The following is a 19,256-nucleotide window of genomic DNA, read 5'->3' as shown; positions in this document are numbered from 1 at the left end:
TAAATGGAAGAGGTTTTAAAAGCTCAATTTACTTCACTGCATGTTTACATTACAGTAACCCCGACGCCTGCAGCCAGGGCACCCAGCCCTTCCTCACCTTCCTGCTCCCTCTCCTGCCTTGCAGGGCTCCGTGTCCTGCCCCGCCGGGCTGGCCGGGTGTCCCTGGAAGGCAGCAAACACAGACTGGGGATCCCGCTCATTAGCTCAGTCCTTCCATCCTGGGACCACCTCCCCTGCAGGGGAAGCTTCGTGCGCTGGAAGGACCCGTTGGTGGGACGATCCCCCCTGAGCGCAGCCTGAGGGTTTATGTTAAACGCTCTCCTCAGGAGACAAGCAGTGACCCACAGAGACTCCTTGTTGTTATCCATGAATACGAGGCCCATGACGACATGGAGAAAGTTCTATAACTTTCACGTATGTAGTTTTGCACATACAGTACCCATACATAAGGGTCAAATACCAAACCAAATGACCAAGTAAGAATTACAGTTCCTGAAGTGGTTTCATCCTAACCATGGTTAATAATTTGGTTGAAGAAAATTCTCAGCATTTCGCATAAATCAATAAAACTCATGCAGTACTGAAACATTTCATTACTACTCAAGAGCAGGCAGAGCACGTTACCTTCCAAGGAAACTTTTGTGTTTTTAAATACGGTGTTGAAACTTCTTTTCACAGCAACTCTGAACTTTGTTTGAAAGTTACCAGACTGGCTTGGTAAGTGGGTCAAGTTACACAAATTCCGAATATGAAAGATCCTAAAGGCAGTTCCTAAAGGCTGTGAAGAGTGAACCAGTCCCGCACACCTGCTAAGCACCAGCCATGGCCACTGGGAAGTGTTGGGTTAAAAAGCCCTCATTTTCAAAATTGTTTTTACCATATGATAAAAATAGGTCTCTAAGTTCCATAACATTACAAAAGTGTTGCTTTGCGATTCCTTCATTTGATCTCTGGCCTCATTTCACCTTTAAGTATCCTTCAGCTTGATGGACTGGATCCAGCTCTGACTTTTAAGAGACACTTTCCCATTCTGTGCGTCAGCCTTAATCCATTTGTCTGCTTCATCCCCCTGATTCATGCGACCTGCAAGAGAGCTCCGTTCAGTCCAGTTTAACACACAAAAACCTCTTCACATCAGCTGACTCTTTTTTGCAGGCCCCCTCAAAATACACTGCGAAACTCTGCTAGAATTTACGCAGTTTTTAACAGCTTCTTCTTTGCGTTCATCCTTCCCCACGCTATGTTATCGCAATAGATTTGGAGCACTGCATTTCTTCTAATTATATAATACCATAGGTTTTTATTATGGCCTAGACAATACACAAACACAACCACTGATCTGGCTACGTAACCTGAGAAATGATCATCTCGGGGGCAAACATGGACAAGGTCTGAGGTAGAGGATGGCTGGACATGTTGCTGCTCCTGTTTTCCTGTGCCAAAGGCTTAACGAAATGGAAAGGTCCCTGTCACCTCCACGGGTGACATTAGCTACGAATGCAGCACCGTGCTATGAAAAGTGCACTATGTTACAGACAAAGGAGAAAATTCACTTTTTTTTCTCATTTTCAGTTAAGAAATTGAGGCTTAGGGAGACTAAGGGACCTTTGAAGTTTACACAGAAAATTTACGACCAAATTGGGAGTCAAACGGGGATGGGGTGAGTGCCCAGTGAGCGCCTGGATGCAGAGGGGCCCTTCACTGGGGGTTCCCTTTCCAAACCACCTCCCGCTGATCCCGCAGTGCTTGTGCAGCGGGACAGGCGCTGAGCTCGGAGCCAGGCTGAGCACAACCCGCGTCGCAGCCTCCGCGCCGGCCTCTCCTTCCGGCTCCTTGGGACTGCTGGGTGGGATTCGGTTCAGATCCCGGGCCAAACCACATCGAGAGCAAGCCAAGATGCTGCTTCAAGTGCAGGGTTTCCAGAGGAGCCCAGCACGGTTCAGCTCTCCTGCTGAGTGACGAGGTTCCTGAGCGTCCTCTGGTATCAGCCCTCAAAATGCCTTCCAGGACCTCCTCACAGATGCCCCAGACAACTTCTGCTCTCCTCGCTGGGACTCCTTTGCCATGAGCAACTACCCTACACATTTAATCTTCCTACCAGCAGCAGTGACAAGAAGTTTTGTAAAACCCACATTTCCACTCTGAATCCAGTCGTTCACTTAATGGCCATCTTCATAGGCTTATTTTAAGCTGGAAAAATGTGGTATGTATGAAACCTGTTACTGCCGAAACTCAAATTCCCAGAAAGACTTTTCTGAACAACTGATTCGCAATAGCACCATGTGAGAGAAACAGGAATGAAAGCAAAATCTGCGTTTCAGGCAGCAATAGCTCTTAAAACACAAGATCAGGCTGAATTTTAAACAGGAAATACCGCCAGGTGTCAGAAGAATGAACTGACATGAAATGCAAAGGAAAATCATTTCAGCTGGCCCCTTAACAGAGCAGGGACGACAAGGGGCGCAGCTTGACAGAAACACCCAGGCTCGTCAGAGGGGCTGCTAAGAGCTGCGTTCCTGCCTCGGCTCTGCTTCTCCTTGGGCACTTCCTACGGGCACTGGGGAAAGGGCTTTGCTCCGTACGCTGCCTTTGGAGCTCTGCCTGCGAAGCGAAGCAAAACTGCAGCTCCCCACGGCAGAGTCAGCGTTGAGTTCCCACCCCAGGGCTGCAGATCTTGACACTCCTTTAAGATGCCCAGACCTGTTGCCAGTAGCAGGTCCAAATCCAACTTAAGATAATTAAATGGTTTGGTGCATTAGGCTGCAATCAAGCAACAAGAGTTAGTTGGGAAGCTGTTGATCAGGTTTTAACTATAACAACTCCCTACACGGGGAATACCAAGAGGTCCTAAGTGGACTCTGAGGATGAGTTTGCTAGCATGATCACATCTCCCAAGCCAGCAGACTCCTGGATTGCTGACAGGAAAAGAAAGGATTTCATTTCAAACCCCAGCAGTCAAGACAACAGCTACGAGCTCAGTATAGCCACAGTATGGCCACATTTCCAATTTAACAGCAAAGAAAAAGCTATTTTCTGTGAATGCCTAACAGGCAGAAAATACCTTTGGAAAACTTCACACAGTTCAGCATTGGTCATTTATTTGTTTGCCTTCCTGGAGACTGGAGAAGTTTAAAAGAATTCTACTTTCAAATAATAAAACATATTAAAGTGTGCTTATTTTAAATGCAAAATGTCCACTAAATTACTCCAAACTTAAGAAAAAAAATCCACAAAAAATCCTTAGTGCATGGAGGGACAAGTTCTGAATCCCAAGAGAACAACATTTCAACAACATTTCAGGAGAAAATGTGGACAAAACTAGGGAGTTAACACTTGTAATCAATCTTCAAACCTCAGATTCTCCCGTTTCAAAGCCTGTATAATTGCTAGTTGCAGAAATGCTGTAATGCTCATTTTATACTCTCACCTGCTCAAATGTAGGGTTCTGCATTAGTACTGCTCAGACTGGGGCATGGCTCCAAGGGACTGAGCAGCTTGAGCTAAATGCAGGCTGAAACCAATAAAAATCTGCAGGATAGCATCTCATCTAATGTGTTTTTAAGAAGTTGGATGAACTTGCTATTGGACTCAAAGGAATGTAATCTTTTCCAGATACAACCTGGAGTTTTTGGTTTTAAAGATCAAGGATCTTAAGGATCAAGGCTTCACAGAGGGACGGTCTTCAGAGGGACACTCTGAAATTATAAAATAAAGTTCTTCCCACTCACTTCTGGTGGCAAAGATTCAGTACCGATTGCTTCTAGGAAAGAAGGAAATTTTTGAAGAGGACAGAAAATAATCACGGTCACAACAGCGCACGGGGCTGCAATTCCAAGCACAACAGAGGAGCCAGCTGCACAGTGCTACGCTCTGACAGCTGCTACATTTCCGGAGAAAAGCAAGTTTCAGAGCACTGCCATGATGCAAAACTCCCCCAGTTATCTCCCTTTTAAAGACCAGTTGCTGGACTCGTGTCATCCACGGTTGGGTTTGACTCGAGCTCTGTGCAGGTAGAAGCATAGAAAATAAATACGAAACTGCAGATAGCAAAAGCAGTAAATGGATCCCAAATGCCTTGTCGTGGCGCACAAGGCTCAGGCAATCACACACACTCACACCCAAAACCTTTATTATTTCTGTGCATGCTTGAGTGAGTGTATCCTGCTAAGCAGGAGGGCATCTCTCATCACAACCTACCCAGGAACTGGAGCAAAAAGACCAACAAAATTCATGGCGGAATCTGAGAAGGCAGAGCTAACGCAACGCCTGTCTGCTCAGAAACACCGAGTATTTAGGTAAATTTGGTCTTTCCTAAAGGATGTGAGGAAGAAGGTTGTCTAAAGAGCTCTGATACCCCTGTATCAGGAGGCAACAGTTGGGAATTTTCACAGAAAAAAAAAAAAAAAAGGGGGGGGTTAGAGAAAGAGAGAGATTCCTCTTCATGCCCAGGCTGGAAAGTGTGAACTGATGTGCAGGAAGATGCTGCCTGTGTGCATGGTCACCACAGGCTCTGAGAGGGACTGTTCAGACACAGTTTAGTAAAGCTCTAGTGCTGTACAGGGTGGGGATTAGTGATAAAAGTCAAAAATCCTCTGAAGTGTTGTAAATGTTGTAATCCTGGATAAAATATGTAGCAAATACATCTCCTGGCTTGAGAGAAGACAAGCACTCCCCCGAGTGTGCACTTTCCAAGCAGGAGGAGGCCGCTTTGCCCGCTCGAGGAAGCAGCAGCAGAGACGCTGCCGCTCGGGAAGGGCAGTGCCCACCGGGGCCCTGGGCCACTGAAACCCCAGGAGCCACAAGCGATGCCGAGGCTGCAAGCCCCGGGGCACGGAGCAACGCGACGGCACCCGGGCAGAGGGCCCTGCTGGACAGGAACCCGGGACCGGAGCCTAGAGAAAGATCTGGAGCCAGATCAGTCCTTGGCCCTGCTCAGAGCCAGGAGATTTCCATGGTGTAAAAACCTGATTACATCCCAGGCTGACTGATTTGGAAATTGCCACCACGAGCTACGAGGATCCAAAGAAAGTCTCTACACGATTGCGAGACTTTTTCCAGTGAACTTACAGTGGCTGACACATCACTTGGCAATGCAAGTGGGGGGAAGTCTGCCCACAGTTATTTACTTCCCACATGCATCCACCCACATCCTTCAAAGCTTCCTTCGGAGCAGGTGGGAGCAGATGGTCACATCAACTTAGGACAAGGAAGGCCAGGCCTGGAAGCAAGCTGCTGAGGATGCACTGTGTCTCCCTTGAAGGGCTCGTCCAGCTTGTTCTTCAAATCCGCACGACTGTCGATTCGACAGCTTCTCCACTATCAGAAAGTTTATTTTACTGTGCAGCTAAATTTTATTGGCTGTAAAGTCAAATCGTAATTTCTAGTCCCACTACTCCTTACAGACCTGAAAAGTGTCTTCCCCCTCAGTCTTCTTTAAAGCCTTTTTTTATGTCTTTCCTCACAAATGACATTATTTAGGCCTCTAACTGCATATTCTTCTCTGGAGTCTCTGCGGTTGTCAACATCCTTTATGAAGTGCAGAAGGCAAAAATGGAGACAACCATCAAGCTCATGCCAAGTAAAGCCAACTGGTTACAAACACCACTTTCTGTTAACACACACTATGATGTTTATTTTGTTTTTGCAAGTATCTAAGATTGTTTCCTGTTTAACTGATGTTTTTCAAATATTCCTCCCGTAGAGACTGTACAGCTAATTATTCCTACCTTAGTACTTAGTGAAGGACTTACTGCACAAATGGCCTGAAAAAGCACAGAGATCTAGATAAAATTTTAATCCTGCCCCTCAGCAAGCTTGCAGCCTCCTTGGCTGGATAGTTAGCTAAGCTTTTCTGCTAAACTAACTGACAAGTGCCTGCCTCCTACCCTACCCACCAGCATATAAGCCCCAGAGGGGGCTGCTAATCTCCACGAGCCTCTTAAACCAGCGGATTTAGGAACCCAGGCAGACTCTGAGGAACGGGGACACACAGCAAGGAGCAGGGTGAGGCTCCAGAGCCTTCTGACCAGCAGATCCCTCATGCCTGCACTCGTCAGCGGGCAGGACTCTTCAACGCTTGCCATGACTGCCAGTGGCGAGTTGGGGAGTCTCCTGAGCACTCTCCAGCCCAACAAATGCTTTCATGGGGAGCACAAGCAGTGCTTAGCATGAACATCTGCCTTTATAAACTCCCCTTATATCAAACATAAGACTTTCCAAAGTGTCTCCTGGTATCAGTGGGAACAGATGCCTCCTCCTTCCAAACTACTCCAAGTGGTGCAAGCCCGGCAGCCGCTCCTTCCCTCCTGGCCTTGGTGAGTGAAGGAAGTCCCTCCCTCTCCTCAAAGGAGCAAAACACTATTTTTTTTTTTTAATACTCTCACTGCTCTGCCTCTGAAGCAGTCAGTCCACATTCTCATTTTCTTGCTCTGCCTAAATCCAGCTCTGTCTCTTGGCTGCCTCACAGAATCCCACCATGGCTGCGGGTTCACAGCTGGCTCTCTTCTTCCATCACATGGAGGTGGGAACCTTGAAGCAAGGTGATGGCATAAGCTGTAACTGCTACAATAGTGACAAGAAGCAGGAGAGACTAGGTGTAGATTTACCCAAATCATAAAATTCCACCCCATCTTCTCGCTGGAGAACCGGACTGTCTCACAGTGTCCTCCCAGAGGCAAGGAACAGCCTGGAAGCAGCCTGAACACAGCCAGTTCCTGCATTATCTGCAGGGGAACTTGCCAGCTTCTGAAAAGCTGCCTATTTTTAAACAAATCTTTGACCTCAGAATCACAAAAATCTAAATTATCATCTGTTTATGATACAGTTATTTTCCACTTTGCAAAATACCCTTCCCTCTCCCCCTTTTGCATTTCTTTAGCTGCAGCATAAGCACAGCTATAGATTCTGTACCTAAAAATAATCTAAAAAAAACGCTTTGGTGATAGATAAATGGTATTAAAGGATTAAAAATAATTTCAGAATCAATTTATACAAGAAAGTACTTAAATATTAACTCTATGAAGAAGAGATCATCCAGAATGAGTGGTACAACTGCTTGGCCAGTGGGCAGGATACCCTGTCCCCAGGGATAATGTCAGGAGAAGGCAGCAGGAAGCATCAGAGGATGACACTGCCTTGGCCAAGGAAGGGCAGGCACTGCTTTCAAAAGGATAAGAAAGTAGCAAAGCACATTCACAGCCACCTATTTCATCTCCTTTCAGGTTTGTAGCTTCTTATTGACTAGCAAATAAAAGGACAAGAGTGATGGAAATGCCATAAATGACTGGTTACATGAGGGAGCCTAGTAATCAGTGAAGTTGAATGCCTGCTGTAAAGATGGATGAGGATATATCACTTCAGGTTAGTTTAATTGTATCTTGCAGCAAATACTTTCCAGAGTCTATTTTTCATTCATTTGTATCCAGATAAATTTAGAGCTATATTTAGTTTTGACAAAAGCTGTAACTTCTTTAAGCAACTGATAAACAGCGGCCAAAGGCTGCTGTCTGACTGTAACTCTCATGGACTTCGGTGGCTTTGGGATATTTGAGGGTTAACTAGTCCTGGTCTAAACAGCCAAAATCATTTGGAAGCAGAATGGTGGGTTGGAATTTGCTTCTATTTCAGCCCTGACTCTTACATAAACACTGAGTGGATCAGGAAAGCAGAGAAGCAACTCAGCTGAGCGTATCTGAAACATTGCCCTTATCTTGAAGGCAACAAGAGGACTGAGCAGGCAGAGGTGCCAGGCAGGAGGAAGGTGCTGCTCTCCCACTGCAGGGACACACTGCGTGGGGCTTTGCTCCCATCTGGGGGCCTTCCCTTCTTACCAGCCCGAGAAGTTTTAAACGCAGCTTTTTGAGAGTTGCCCTTAATCACCGGTAGTAAATTGAAGCACTAGTTACATATCAAGGCAGGGAGAGAAGTCTCTGCGTTTCAAGACTGTTGTACACAGGCTCCACGACATGCTTACACTGGTATGCTTCTCACACTCCCAAACTTTGAGGACTTTGGGAGTATATTTTTTATGTAGGAGAAAGATAAATAGGTATTTTCTTAGGTTAAAAAAAAAAAAAAAAGGAAAACCTAAAGCCTCATTCAGTCTATTACCACATCAGGTCATACTGACACCACATGTCCCAGGGAAAGCTGGAGCCTCTGGCCCTTCCACTAGCTTTGCCTCTAATGCAGTTCGAGTGAGTGGTAACAGCAAAGGACCTAGCTGCTGGATGGAGCAGCCCAGAGAAGAGGGAAATGTACACCCTGACAATGAATGGTACAAGTTTATTCTAAAGCAGGGAAAAGCGGGACTTGGGGATTGCCAAGTTCAGCTTTACAACTGCTAGGGGAAGGTTTCCAGGAATTACAAGAGGTCCTTCCATGTCCCCTCTATTCCTCTGCATTCCAGCTGCGTCTGTGCTTTCCTGGCCATCTCCCACCCGCCATTTCTCAGCCTATCTTGCACTGTTTAACATTTGCAACATTTAAAGTTGTGCCACACACAACTTTTTTCTGTTTTTGACACACATCAAGAAAACTTCTCGGTAGATTTTAACAGACATAGACTGTCTAAGCCAACAGTAAACTCTAAGATGTTTTAAGCCATGTATAAAGCCACAGGTCAAATTCACACCCCGGTTTATTGTACTCCCAGATTCACTGGAGTTATGATGAGGATGAACTTGGCTCTATGATTTTTGCTAGGGAAACAGTCACTCATACTCACAAATCATTTACCAAACAAAACGAAAACCATCCAGTAACGTGGGGAGCTCGCTGGCACAAGCAAACATCTGACACTGAAACAGATGAAACAGCAAGAGGCCAAGAGCAATAAAATGGTAAGAAAATGGAGCTACCTTGGGCTAATGCCAGGCAGACATTTACTGAGAGCCAAAATTAGTAAGTCTTACCACTTATAGTTACGTGATCATCTTTAGAGGCACTCTGAGGTTCTTCTAAATGGATCTCTGAGCTCACATCCACTTTTCTCCCGGACAGTTGTAAATGAGCTTTGAGAGAGGCAGGCACCTTGACTTTAATAGAACCTGGTACAAATTTAAATGAGAGTTGATTAGCATCCAGATCAAAGCATTAAACAGGCAACAATTTAGCTAACTTGAAGCAAGTCTTCAAGAGTCTTCAGACACAGTGATCTTTCTTTCTGCTTCTGAAAGAATAAGCAAGGATAATTTCATTTATCATAAGCAGAATAACACTCATAACATGCATAAAATGGTGCCACAGTATTTCCTAGGGGACATGGAAATTAACACTGTTGTATATGGCGAGCGCAGCTCTCACTAGAGGAGCTCATTACAAGGATGATCCAGGGAACTTTGAGATAGGAAGAAAATACATCAGATGAAGAATGTTTATGCTCCTGGACATATATATCTACATTCCTGAGCAAGGCAAAGGGACTGGACCAGCTACTGCATGGCATGTTGTATAAGTTGCATGTAAGTTCTGTTGGAACTTAAATATTCCGTATGCACGTTCTATTGGAATGATCAGATGCTACTTTTTGGTATTAGCAGCTGTCTGTGCTTTACTGCACAGCACTGGCTCTTCACTGGATTGAAAAGATGCAAACTCAAAGGTGACAACTCTATCACTATCAAATGCCATCTACCAACAAAATCGCAACTTTGGTGCTCTGTATAACTCTACTTTTGAGATCAAAAATGGAAATTCTGACTTCTGCGTCTCCTGAATATGAATCCTTTACGCCACAGATTGAAGGCAACTGCTGGGCTCTGAATCTGCCAACATTAACTGTATTTGGAATTAGTCACTATGTTTGGAAGTTGTCTCGCACATTAAAACTAAAAATAGCAGAACTCAGAATATGCTTGTTGTATATAAGGTCTCCAGTTTGACTCACTTTAGAAAAACATTTAAAAGTTTATTTAAATATGCCCAATAAATCCAATCAGAGTATGAAGAGAAAACTGATACTAAAATGTTTAAGTAGCAGTCAGAAAGCAACCCCAGCCATGAAAATTAAATTCTGCAGAATCACTTGCTTGTAACAGCCCTGAAGAACAAGCAACTGCCAGTATCTCTGTCTAAATTTTGCTGGATGCACAAAAGCTTTAGCATAAGGAAGGGGAAAGGGCTTCATTTTTGGATAATCCTTGGAGAATAGTTCCATGATGTGACTCATAAAAAGCAACACACGTGTAGCTGATTTATCACAAATGGGACATTTTCTGCTCAGCAGTTGTCAGCACTTACTCTGAATTTACAGGATAAATGGAAACAGAACTCCATCAACTTTGCCTTTACTAAACTCTGCTGCCAGAGCAGATGTCAGGCAATGTTTTGAAAATATAATTAATTATTTTTCATTAAAAACGTTCCATTTTACTAGTACTTACTACTATTTACTAGTAAAAGTATTTAAAAATATCTGTGGAACTATTTTATATATCCTTTTTCTCTCTACAGAGAGAAACATTGTATTGTAGGATTTATACATTTTCCAACAATGAGAATGTGAGAATGTAGATAACAAACAATCACTAAAAATACATTTTTTCCCAGACAGACAAGCAACTCACACCCTTTATTTCAGATCATAGCTTGTCATACACACCAAAAACCCCCCATCTGTTCCAGTCTGCTAACCTTTCTGGGATTTCAGATCCACTTTTCTCAATTGACTGACATAGACATCTATTGACCCATGGTCTGTAGAAGCTTTTAGACTTCCATCAGAGGAATCTGAAAAAAAAAAAAGAGAGAGAGAGAAAGAGCGAAAAAAAAAAGTTAAAGGACTGTATCTCATTTCTTGTTTTAAATAAATACTTACTATAATTGTTCTTTATTCTTTTTCTTAGTTTCTGGATGTGCAGAGAAACACAGACAAACTCTCCAAGCTGGCTAAAACAACAAAATCAAACCTGACTGAATCTTGCCAGTTTTGCAAAGCGAAAGTACTCATCGGAGAATACACTAGATTAATCATGACCAGGATGTCTAGCATTTATTCCCTTAAAGCTTTCCATATAGTTTTTGTGTTAAACTGAACTGGAGCTTTTCTCATCCAAGATCTCAAGCACAGATGTGGAAGGTCAGAGTACGTAACACAAATCATGAAGGAAAAATGTGGGTTATTATCCCACAGCTCAAACTGATTCCTTAGGAGTACAGAGTAATGCCGAGGAGGAAAGCAGCCAGTCACTGCTCAGTCAGCGGATCGCATCTGTTGACTAGCAAGAGAATAATGATAAAATGTAGAACTGTGATGGGTTTTCCCATCTCAACAAATTCTGTGTTAAAACACTTCTGCTCCAAACTGGAATTAAAAGAAAAAAGAAATCTTCATTAATTGAAATGAAAGATCTGGAAAAAGAGCTTTGCTTGGCTAAGTCATAATGAAGATATTGTGTCCCTGCCTGAGCAGGGGGGTTAGACTAGATGAGCTCTAGAGGTCCCTTCCAACCTCAACCATTCTGGGATTTTGTGATATTGTATTGATAATTGTTATAAACATATCTTCAGTTAAGTTCCAAAATGACAGATTTTGAAGCCTGACAGATTGGCTTGCAACAGACACAGGAGATTTCCGGCCCCCAGCTTTTCTGTTCTAAACAAAACATGCTGTGAGCTCCTTTATCTGCACTATGACAAAACTGAGGCTCCCAAAAGGACAGCAACTCCTTCCAGGAAAAACAACTGCTAGGAGTCTACACAGGATAACCAGCTGATAGTACTTTACTGAGACCAAAGATTATTTAATGATTATTTCCTCATTTAATGATTCTTTACCACCAGCCTTCAAATCCGAAAGCAGCTCTCATGAGATTCTTCATCACAAAGAGCTGCCTCCTGCAGATGTAGCAGTGGTGCTACATGATTGCATAGGACTATCTTCTCTTTTTATTCTTTTTTTTTTCAACTATGTATATTAAGAAAAATCTAAATTTGTAAAGGAGGTTGGATTCTGTCTGCAGGAGGAGTAAACGGGATAAAGAAAGCAGGAGGCACAGATTTATCTGGAAAGTAAAAACACTTGAGCCATCTTTGCCACTGCTAAGCAAAAGTTCTTGTACTTGAGCCTGCCTGCTTTGGAAAGCTCTGTTCTGGGAGGGTGGCTTGCTCTCTACCTAGCTGCATTTGGACTCCCAACATACACCCCTTATCAGAAAGTTTGTTATGATGGAGGGGGAAAAAAATCACTATAGTAAAGTTTCAGAAACACTTGAGAATTTTGGCAGCATTAACCACACAGTATAGCTGACTTTACAATACATGTTTAGCTTTGATTTATGGAAGCAACATGAAATATACTTTACAGAAACAATTGGATATGATTTATGATTTCTGGAAACAATTTTATAGTTATGAGATTAAATGCAAATAAATAAGAATACTGAGAGACTTAAAGTTGGCTATCACTCTGCAAAGTCTACTAAAAATGCTGTTCTGGTTTCAAGTCTCTGCAACTCTTAAACAAATGAGACAAAAAAAATGCAGGAAAATGGAATAAAGAAACAGCCAATGCCCTAATGTTTTAACAAAAACATTAAATAACTATTTAAACAAGAAAATTTATTTTTGTATAAAATAACACAGACTGGAACACAGCTGAAATAATGGAGACAATATATGACAGCAAAAAAGGTATAAGGCCATTTATCTTTATATGTAAATATATAGCCAGCTTTAGCTGACACTGATGTGAACAACTGAGGATAAGAAACATGAAAAAGAAGTGGATACTTTAAATTCAGAATTTGATATGGACTGACAGCTCAAGAGGAGATGCAAGGATGAATCTTTCTAAAGAAAACAGAACAGATGGTCACTCTTGAGCAACTTTGGCTATGTAAGAATTTGCTAGTACAAGAAAAGGCAGTGAAGCAAAATGTCCTTAATAATGTTTTGTTAAGCTTTGTGGAGAATAACTTTCCCCAACAGGGACCAGTTTTGTTAGTCTTTTTAATTCCTAAGAGAGGAAGCCTGATTCTGGTCCCACATGGGCAAAGCTCTCCGTGCCAAAGAGCAAACTGGAGCACTTCCAAAAAGGACATTGACTCTCGATTAACAAAAGTAAAATAAAAAGTTGCACAAACTGATACATGAGTTAGAGCGCAGATATTACATTAACAGCAACATAAAGAAATGCCCAGATTTCTGTTTTCACAGTGGAATCTTAAAAGGTGCTCTACAGAAAGTCCTAAGCAACACCAAGAAAAATGACAAGCTCTGAAAGAATCTCTTCTGTTAAAACACCACCCTTCTTTTGAATTGCGAAGTTGAGAAGGAACCAGAGACATTTTTAAAATTCTTGATTTACAGTGGACTTACATTAATACAGCAAAGTCTAAAAAAAATGTATTGCTACTTGCTTAGAAATAATCTTATGGATCAAACAAGAACTACATACAAACATTGGCTACAGCCAATCTGCCCACTAGTCTTTCTGTTTAAAGGATAATTTGGAAAACAGGTAACTTGAGAAAGATGTAGAGTGACAAAACTGAAAGCTCATTCACAGAACTAAACACTTAGTATCTACTTCCCTTCATTTTATAAAACCAAAAAGCATTAAAGAAAGAACACGAAAGATTTTGCCTTAACCCAAGAAAAACCATCTTTACTTTTCCCAATGGTATATAATAACTGCCTTTACTCATATTAAAAAAAATCAGTGAAAAGCTTTCACTAAATTCAATGGAAAAATACAAGACCTTTATTATGATTTGTTTAAGGATAGGATAAAAATGTAAGATTCCATCATATATGAAGCATGAGAACGATTATTTTTTACTTAACTGGCTATCTTACATTGGTTTTGAGAAAGATTCAGGGTATTTTGGGGTGGAAGAAGAATAGGGAAATCAGGATGGTGATGATAAAGCTAGGTAATAACTCAGTTGATATTAACATATCCTAATAATGGATTCTCTCATTTTTAAAGAGAATCCTTTGCTTTTTTTTTTTTTCCTCATATCCTTATACACGAGAGACCCTAGCCTGCCTGCAGAGCAAATATGCTTAATAAAAACACAGCATGAAAACCAGCATGCAAGCTTGGTAGGCTAGTATTGGCCACAGTACAGAAGAAAGCAGGAGAACAAGAGAAAAAAAATGTTTGTCAGTAGGAAAAAAACAAAGGAGAGACCAAGTTCTGTGATATGAGGTTGGAAGATGAAGAACTCTTAAAATATATATATATGCATATATATATATATACTTACAGGAAACAGCATAGACTCTATCAGTAGAAGGAATTTCTACTATGAGCCAAGTTTTTGCACAGACCATATGTTTAAAAAAGTACCAAAGAACAATATTTTTAAGCAGGGACCATAATGTCCTTAATGGAATGTAGAATTGTGGTTTCTACTTCAAAAATTCCCTACATAACATATCCCAAGGTGAATGCTCAGGCAAGAGCACAGATGTACACAGATTGTGTACTGTTTTATTATTCAGTTGTGCAAAAATATTTTGAATGTTACATCTGTCTCATAATCAGTAATCATCCTCAAAGGTAAAATCTAGACCTCTATTTCTGTACTAGGGAACTGCTTCATTACCCTTCTCTCACATCACAAGGGAAAGGCCTTGACACCTCTGCCAGTCTCTGCGTCAAGGCTGTACTCAAATATTGAGTTGTTGTTATACAGGTTTTTGACAAAGTTGAAATTTTGTTATGTAGTTCTTGTTTTCAGCAATCTTAAAACAGTGAGTCAGTCACAGCAAGTCTCAAAAGCCTTTAGGTCTTCCACGGTGTTGGTCATCAAAGAAAGGTTAGAATAAAAGAAACAAACATAGATTTTTACACAATGTCATTTTTTTTTCTTTGCTCCCAGTTTCTGTCGTTTTACTTTCCATCATGGTTCCCGCTGCCTCTAACCTGGACCCATTCCCCTCTCCAAAATGGGGAAACATGACATGAAACAAAACAACTACCACTAGTTTTCTTATTTTTGACAACACCAGCCCCTGTAAAGATCTGCTGGACACCAGCATCCAGCATTTCTGAACCCTAACAAGGCCAGTAGATGAAGGGAGGGGATTATTCCCCTCTGCTCAGCACCTGCCAGGCCACATGTAGCAGACAGTGGCCCAGGTTGGTGCTATACCTAGAAGACAGGGATCAGTGAACAGGAGTGACAGCAGTTGGCCCCAGCGGCGGTTGGGGATCGGAGCACTCGGCCTGTGAGGAAGGGCTGAGGGATGCGGGTTGCCCAGGCCGGAGCAGGGGCAGCAGCTCAGGGTACCTGCGAGGAGCAACGTGAGGAAAGCGCCGGCTCCTCGGGGTGGAGCAGGACAGGGCCACAGAGACAGCAGCTGTAAGCGGAAACAAAAGAGGTCTGGATGGGTATAAGGAAAATCCTTCTGCCTGAAGATGGTCAAGAAGTGGAAGAGTTGGCCCTGAGAGGCTGTGCAGCCTCCAGCCTCAGGGGTTTTCAAACAGGGACGAGATAAAGTCCTGAGCAGCCTGGTCTGACCTCACAGTCAACACGGGTTTGGGCAGGAGGTGCCAGGCACTTCAAGCTGCAGTGTTTTGGATAGGGGTTCCAAAGAACAGAAATCCATTTACATGTAAAAATAATACAAAATACTCAGACAAACCAGATAAAACTTTTTTTTTTTAACTGACAAAACAGCTTTCTCTAAAGATAACTAAAAGAAAATACACAGAAAAAGGAGCACGGTGCTAATTTTATAATGCAAAATTATACAAGAACACAAAACTGTCCATGTATACAGTTGCTTGGGTTTTTTTCCCCCCCAGACTAATCCTCTTAAAAGCATCCAGCATCTTAATTATGAATTATTTAGACTTGTAAGTAAATCTCTCAAAAGCTAAGGATACAGCTCAAGAATCTAAAGATGAGCAAGTTTTCCGGTTAATGAATAAAATGCATTGCTACCTCTATAAAACTGCAAGCTTGACTGGTTGGAACGAAGAATAACTTTCCTATTTCTGCCTTGAGAGCTCCTTTGAGAGGGAGAAGCTATAGCCTTGAACTCCCTCACACCTAGCAAAGTTCAGCAACAGTCTCCTGCTACAGACTTTCTACTTTCTTGATTTCATAGGGGATGTATGCAATTTCAGTGGGTCTGGGCAAGTAGATGAGCGAACGGAAACATGAACTCAATGTTACCTGCAAGCTTTAGACTTTCTTTGGAAATGCACATCACATTCTTCAGAATCTTCACCAAAGAAATAATTAAGCTTTTTCTTGCAGATGGAAATAAGCAGCCTAACCTCGGATTAGCCAAGACAGCAACACCTTTGTAGCCAAAGTGACAGCAGAAATTCAGAAAGCCTATGGTTGTAAAAAGGCTGAAGTAGTAAAGAAACACCTTTTGTTAACAGTTTTGGTAAGAGCTTGATGCTGACATTTGGGTTGAAAAAAAAAAAAAAAAAAAAAAAAGTACTGTGTGTCTATGAAAATCCAGGCCAGGAAGTTGGAAGATCTGCCTTTTTCTTCCTATTTCTGTCATGAGATTTATGTCACTATCTGGCAGTCCATCTACATTGTGCCCTATATTCTTCATACATGAAGGTTTCTACTTCTAAATCTTTTCAGATTTCTTTTTTTATTTATCTCAAGTTGTTAAGAGTTGATCTTAAAAGGCATTTTTGCTTTGAAAAAAAAAATCCTTAAGAAAAGATGAGGTTCTAGATGAGGTTTTACCCTCTCTGGTAAAAGGCTAGGTATAATTTCTCCTCTCAGAATTGAAAACTGAAAAATAAAACAATTCAATTATCAGGCTTACTAATATTTAAACAGAGCTTGATTAATTAAGGAAAATAATCACCATTTGTTAGTGGAAAGAATCATCACATCCTGTGTTAAAAAACATTATTTAATAATTCTCATATTCCACTAGTTTATTTAACAGAGGGAAAAACAGCAACAAGGCTGATTTAAGTTTGTGGTTTAATGACTAACCCTTAAGAATGTGTATTGCATTCATTTTCCAGGGCCATTAATATAGATTGTTTAGAAGTACAAAAAAGTTATAATAGTACAGCTCATTCCTCAAAGATGGTTAGTATCAGGGTCATTATCATTAGCAGGACATTTTGAGATTTGGGTCAGTAAATATGTTTATTTACAGAAGTCCTTCAGGATTTCATTAGAGACACTTTGTAACTGCAATTTTCTATCAGAGAAATAACCAGAATTATAGTGTTGCACTTCTATATCAATGTACTATAAAAAAGTGCCCTCACATTTACCTTGCATAATATACTAGTTAATACACCTTACTGAATGTATAAAAGCTCAATTTATCCTTCCTCAAAACCTACCTTTGTTTCATTGTGATAAACAATGGTCAAAGCAGTATTTCTAAAATACTGCTTTAAAAGTTTTCCAGGAAGCTGTTTTTCTTCAAACACAATATGTAATTCACCAGTGACTACATGATACTACATGACACAAAAATAAAAGCTTGTCTTTGAAAAGTAACAAATAAAAAATATAGAGCAAGGTTAAGAGGCAAAATGATTACATCTGAGGCACACTTAATTTTCTTCTCATGTCCTTATGTCCTCTCTTAATCTTAATCTTTTTAAAAAGAGCAAAGGAAGGAGAGGGAGGAGTGGGAAAGTAGAATATTATCTTAGTGATAAGGCAGAACCCACCTACTGTGATACTCCCCGTCTTGGTCTGCAGGGTGGTGTTCCCTATTAGGGAAAGACAAGAGAAAAAAGAGGCATTTTAATGTTAAAAGCAAGTTTAACTATTTTCTCAAATCATTACAAAAATTGAAGGAGTGCAATGCCATATACACATTAGTAGTATGGCTATACTGGTACATTTAACTTGCACTTAAAAGCAAAACAGCAGAAGTAAGTTACACTGCTTAAACATTGTTGTTTTATAGACAAACAAAAAAACAACATATGTAGATAAGTAACAATGATTTCAGATAAGAAAAGCACTGGGAAAAGCTTGAAGGCACAGGCTGCAAATGGAAGAGGGAAAAGCAAAGAGGCCCTTTGAGTTCACTGTTTTATTTTGGGACAGTTCCCCCCTCCACCAAGTTGCTCAGAAGACTACAACAGCACTATGGCTGTTTGGAGTACCTTAATAGGATGAGTAACAAAGTTATACAGCCAGCTAAATAAAATAGCAGCCATCAGAGACGGATGGAATGAGTCTGTGTGTCCAGACACATACATTTTTGTGGGCCTGGAGAGTCTGGAAAGGAAAAAAAAAATCCACTCCCCAAGTTCAAGATAGGGGATTTTCTACTTTAGCTTGAGGGGCTACTTCCTAGCCAACTGCCTAGAGAATCCATGAAAACTGGCTACTCCCTCCAAACTCCATCCCTCCAAGTGCGTGATGACTATCAATAGTTTTTATTGACTTCACAAGGATCCTCGGGTGTTAGGCTGCCTGAAGAATATCAGAAGGGGACAAAGCATAAAATGCAGAATGGTCTCTTGCTGAACCTGCCAGTGCCTGTTCAGAGTAATGCACAGTATTTCACCCTTAAATCTCACAATGAGAGCTCCTCTTCACCCTATGGCAGCACAAGAATCTGAAAGGATGAGATATCTCATAGGAAAAAAGCCATCTATGCTTGTTAACAATCTAAAAAAAAAAAGTTATTTGAACGTTTAAAGTTCCACATTTATTGTAAATGTACAATTACATCACAAACAAAATGCTTTAAATGAAAGAACTAAACCACAACAGTTCATTCCTATCACTCCTTCATGTTCCCAGAAGGATAACAGACAAACACAAAATTTATCACAGTAATTTTATCCAATTTTGATTTAATAATACATGATATTTATGAAAATTTTCAGATCCTTTGGCAGACGCCTCTAAAATTTGCAAGCGGATCAAGTTCTGCTCCCAACATCCCTCTGCAGCTACGCAGCAGTAAACAGACATGAGGGTCGAGCACATTCCAGCAACGTGGTTTGCACTGGTGTTCTTAGTGGTTCATGCACTGGAAGCTAGAAAAGCAGCCTGTTATCACCAGTCTTACATTTACTATTCCAAGCACAGCCTGCACAAAGTATTTGGTGGTTCTGCATGCCAGAGTTGAAACGAAACCATTTTGCAACGGACTTGGAAAAGGTTTGGTTTTCCTGTATGCTTTCCCTTCCCCTCCGAGAGATACATAATTATCCAACATTTTTTTTCCTCCCTCTTTCCATAACTAGTACTTATTTCTGTACAATAAACAACAAAAAATCCTTGTCTTTTGTAAACTAGCAAGTCCCTTGGAGCTCAAGCTACATTACACAGGGTCTGACC

At 41.3% G+C, this 19,256-nt stretch overlaps 1 protein-coding gene across 1 annotated transcript in view; it reads right to left on the bottom strand.

Annotated features, from left to right (window-relative positions):
* Positions 1-830: 830 nt before the first annotated feature.
* Positions 831-19,256, bottom strand: part of FAM185A (family with sequence similarity 185 member A) — a 36,575-nt gene continuing 18,149 nt past the window's right edge. Inside the window, exons 5-8 of the mRNA XM_088533251.1 lie at positions 17,624-17,665; positions 10,633-10,728; positions 8,913-9,047; positions 831-1,083 (exon numbers count right to left, since the gene is read on the bottom strand). Coding sequence (XP_088389377.1) covers positions 968-1,083; positions 8,913-9,047; positions 10,633-10,728; positions 17,624-17,665 — 389 coding nt within the window. The 3' untranslated portion in view covers positions 831-967. The remainder of the gene's footprint in view (positions 1,084-8,912; positions 9,048-10,632; positions 10,729-17,623; positions 17,666-19,256) is intronic.

This window comes from Tinamus guttatus, unplaced genomic scaffold (assembly GCF_059628265.1).
Source record: "Tinamus guttatus ecotype Peru unplaced genomic scaffold, ASM5962826v1 Tinamus_guttatus_pri_ptg000489l, whole genome shotgun sequence".
NCBI lineage: Eukaryota > Metazoa > Chordata > Aves > Tinamiformes > Tinamidae > Tinamus > Tinamus guttatus.
The sequence above is the reverse complement of the archived record's forward strand: the minus strand, read 5'-3'. Positions and strand labels throughout refer to the sequence as shown.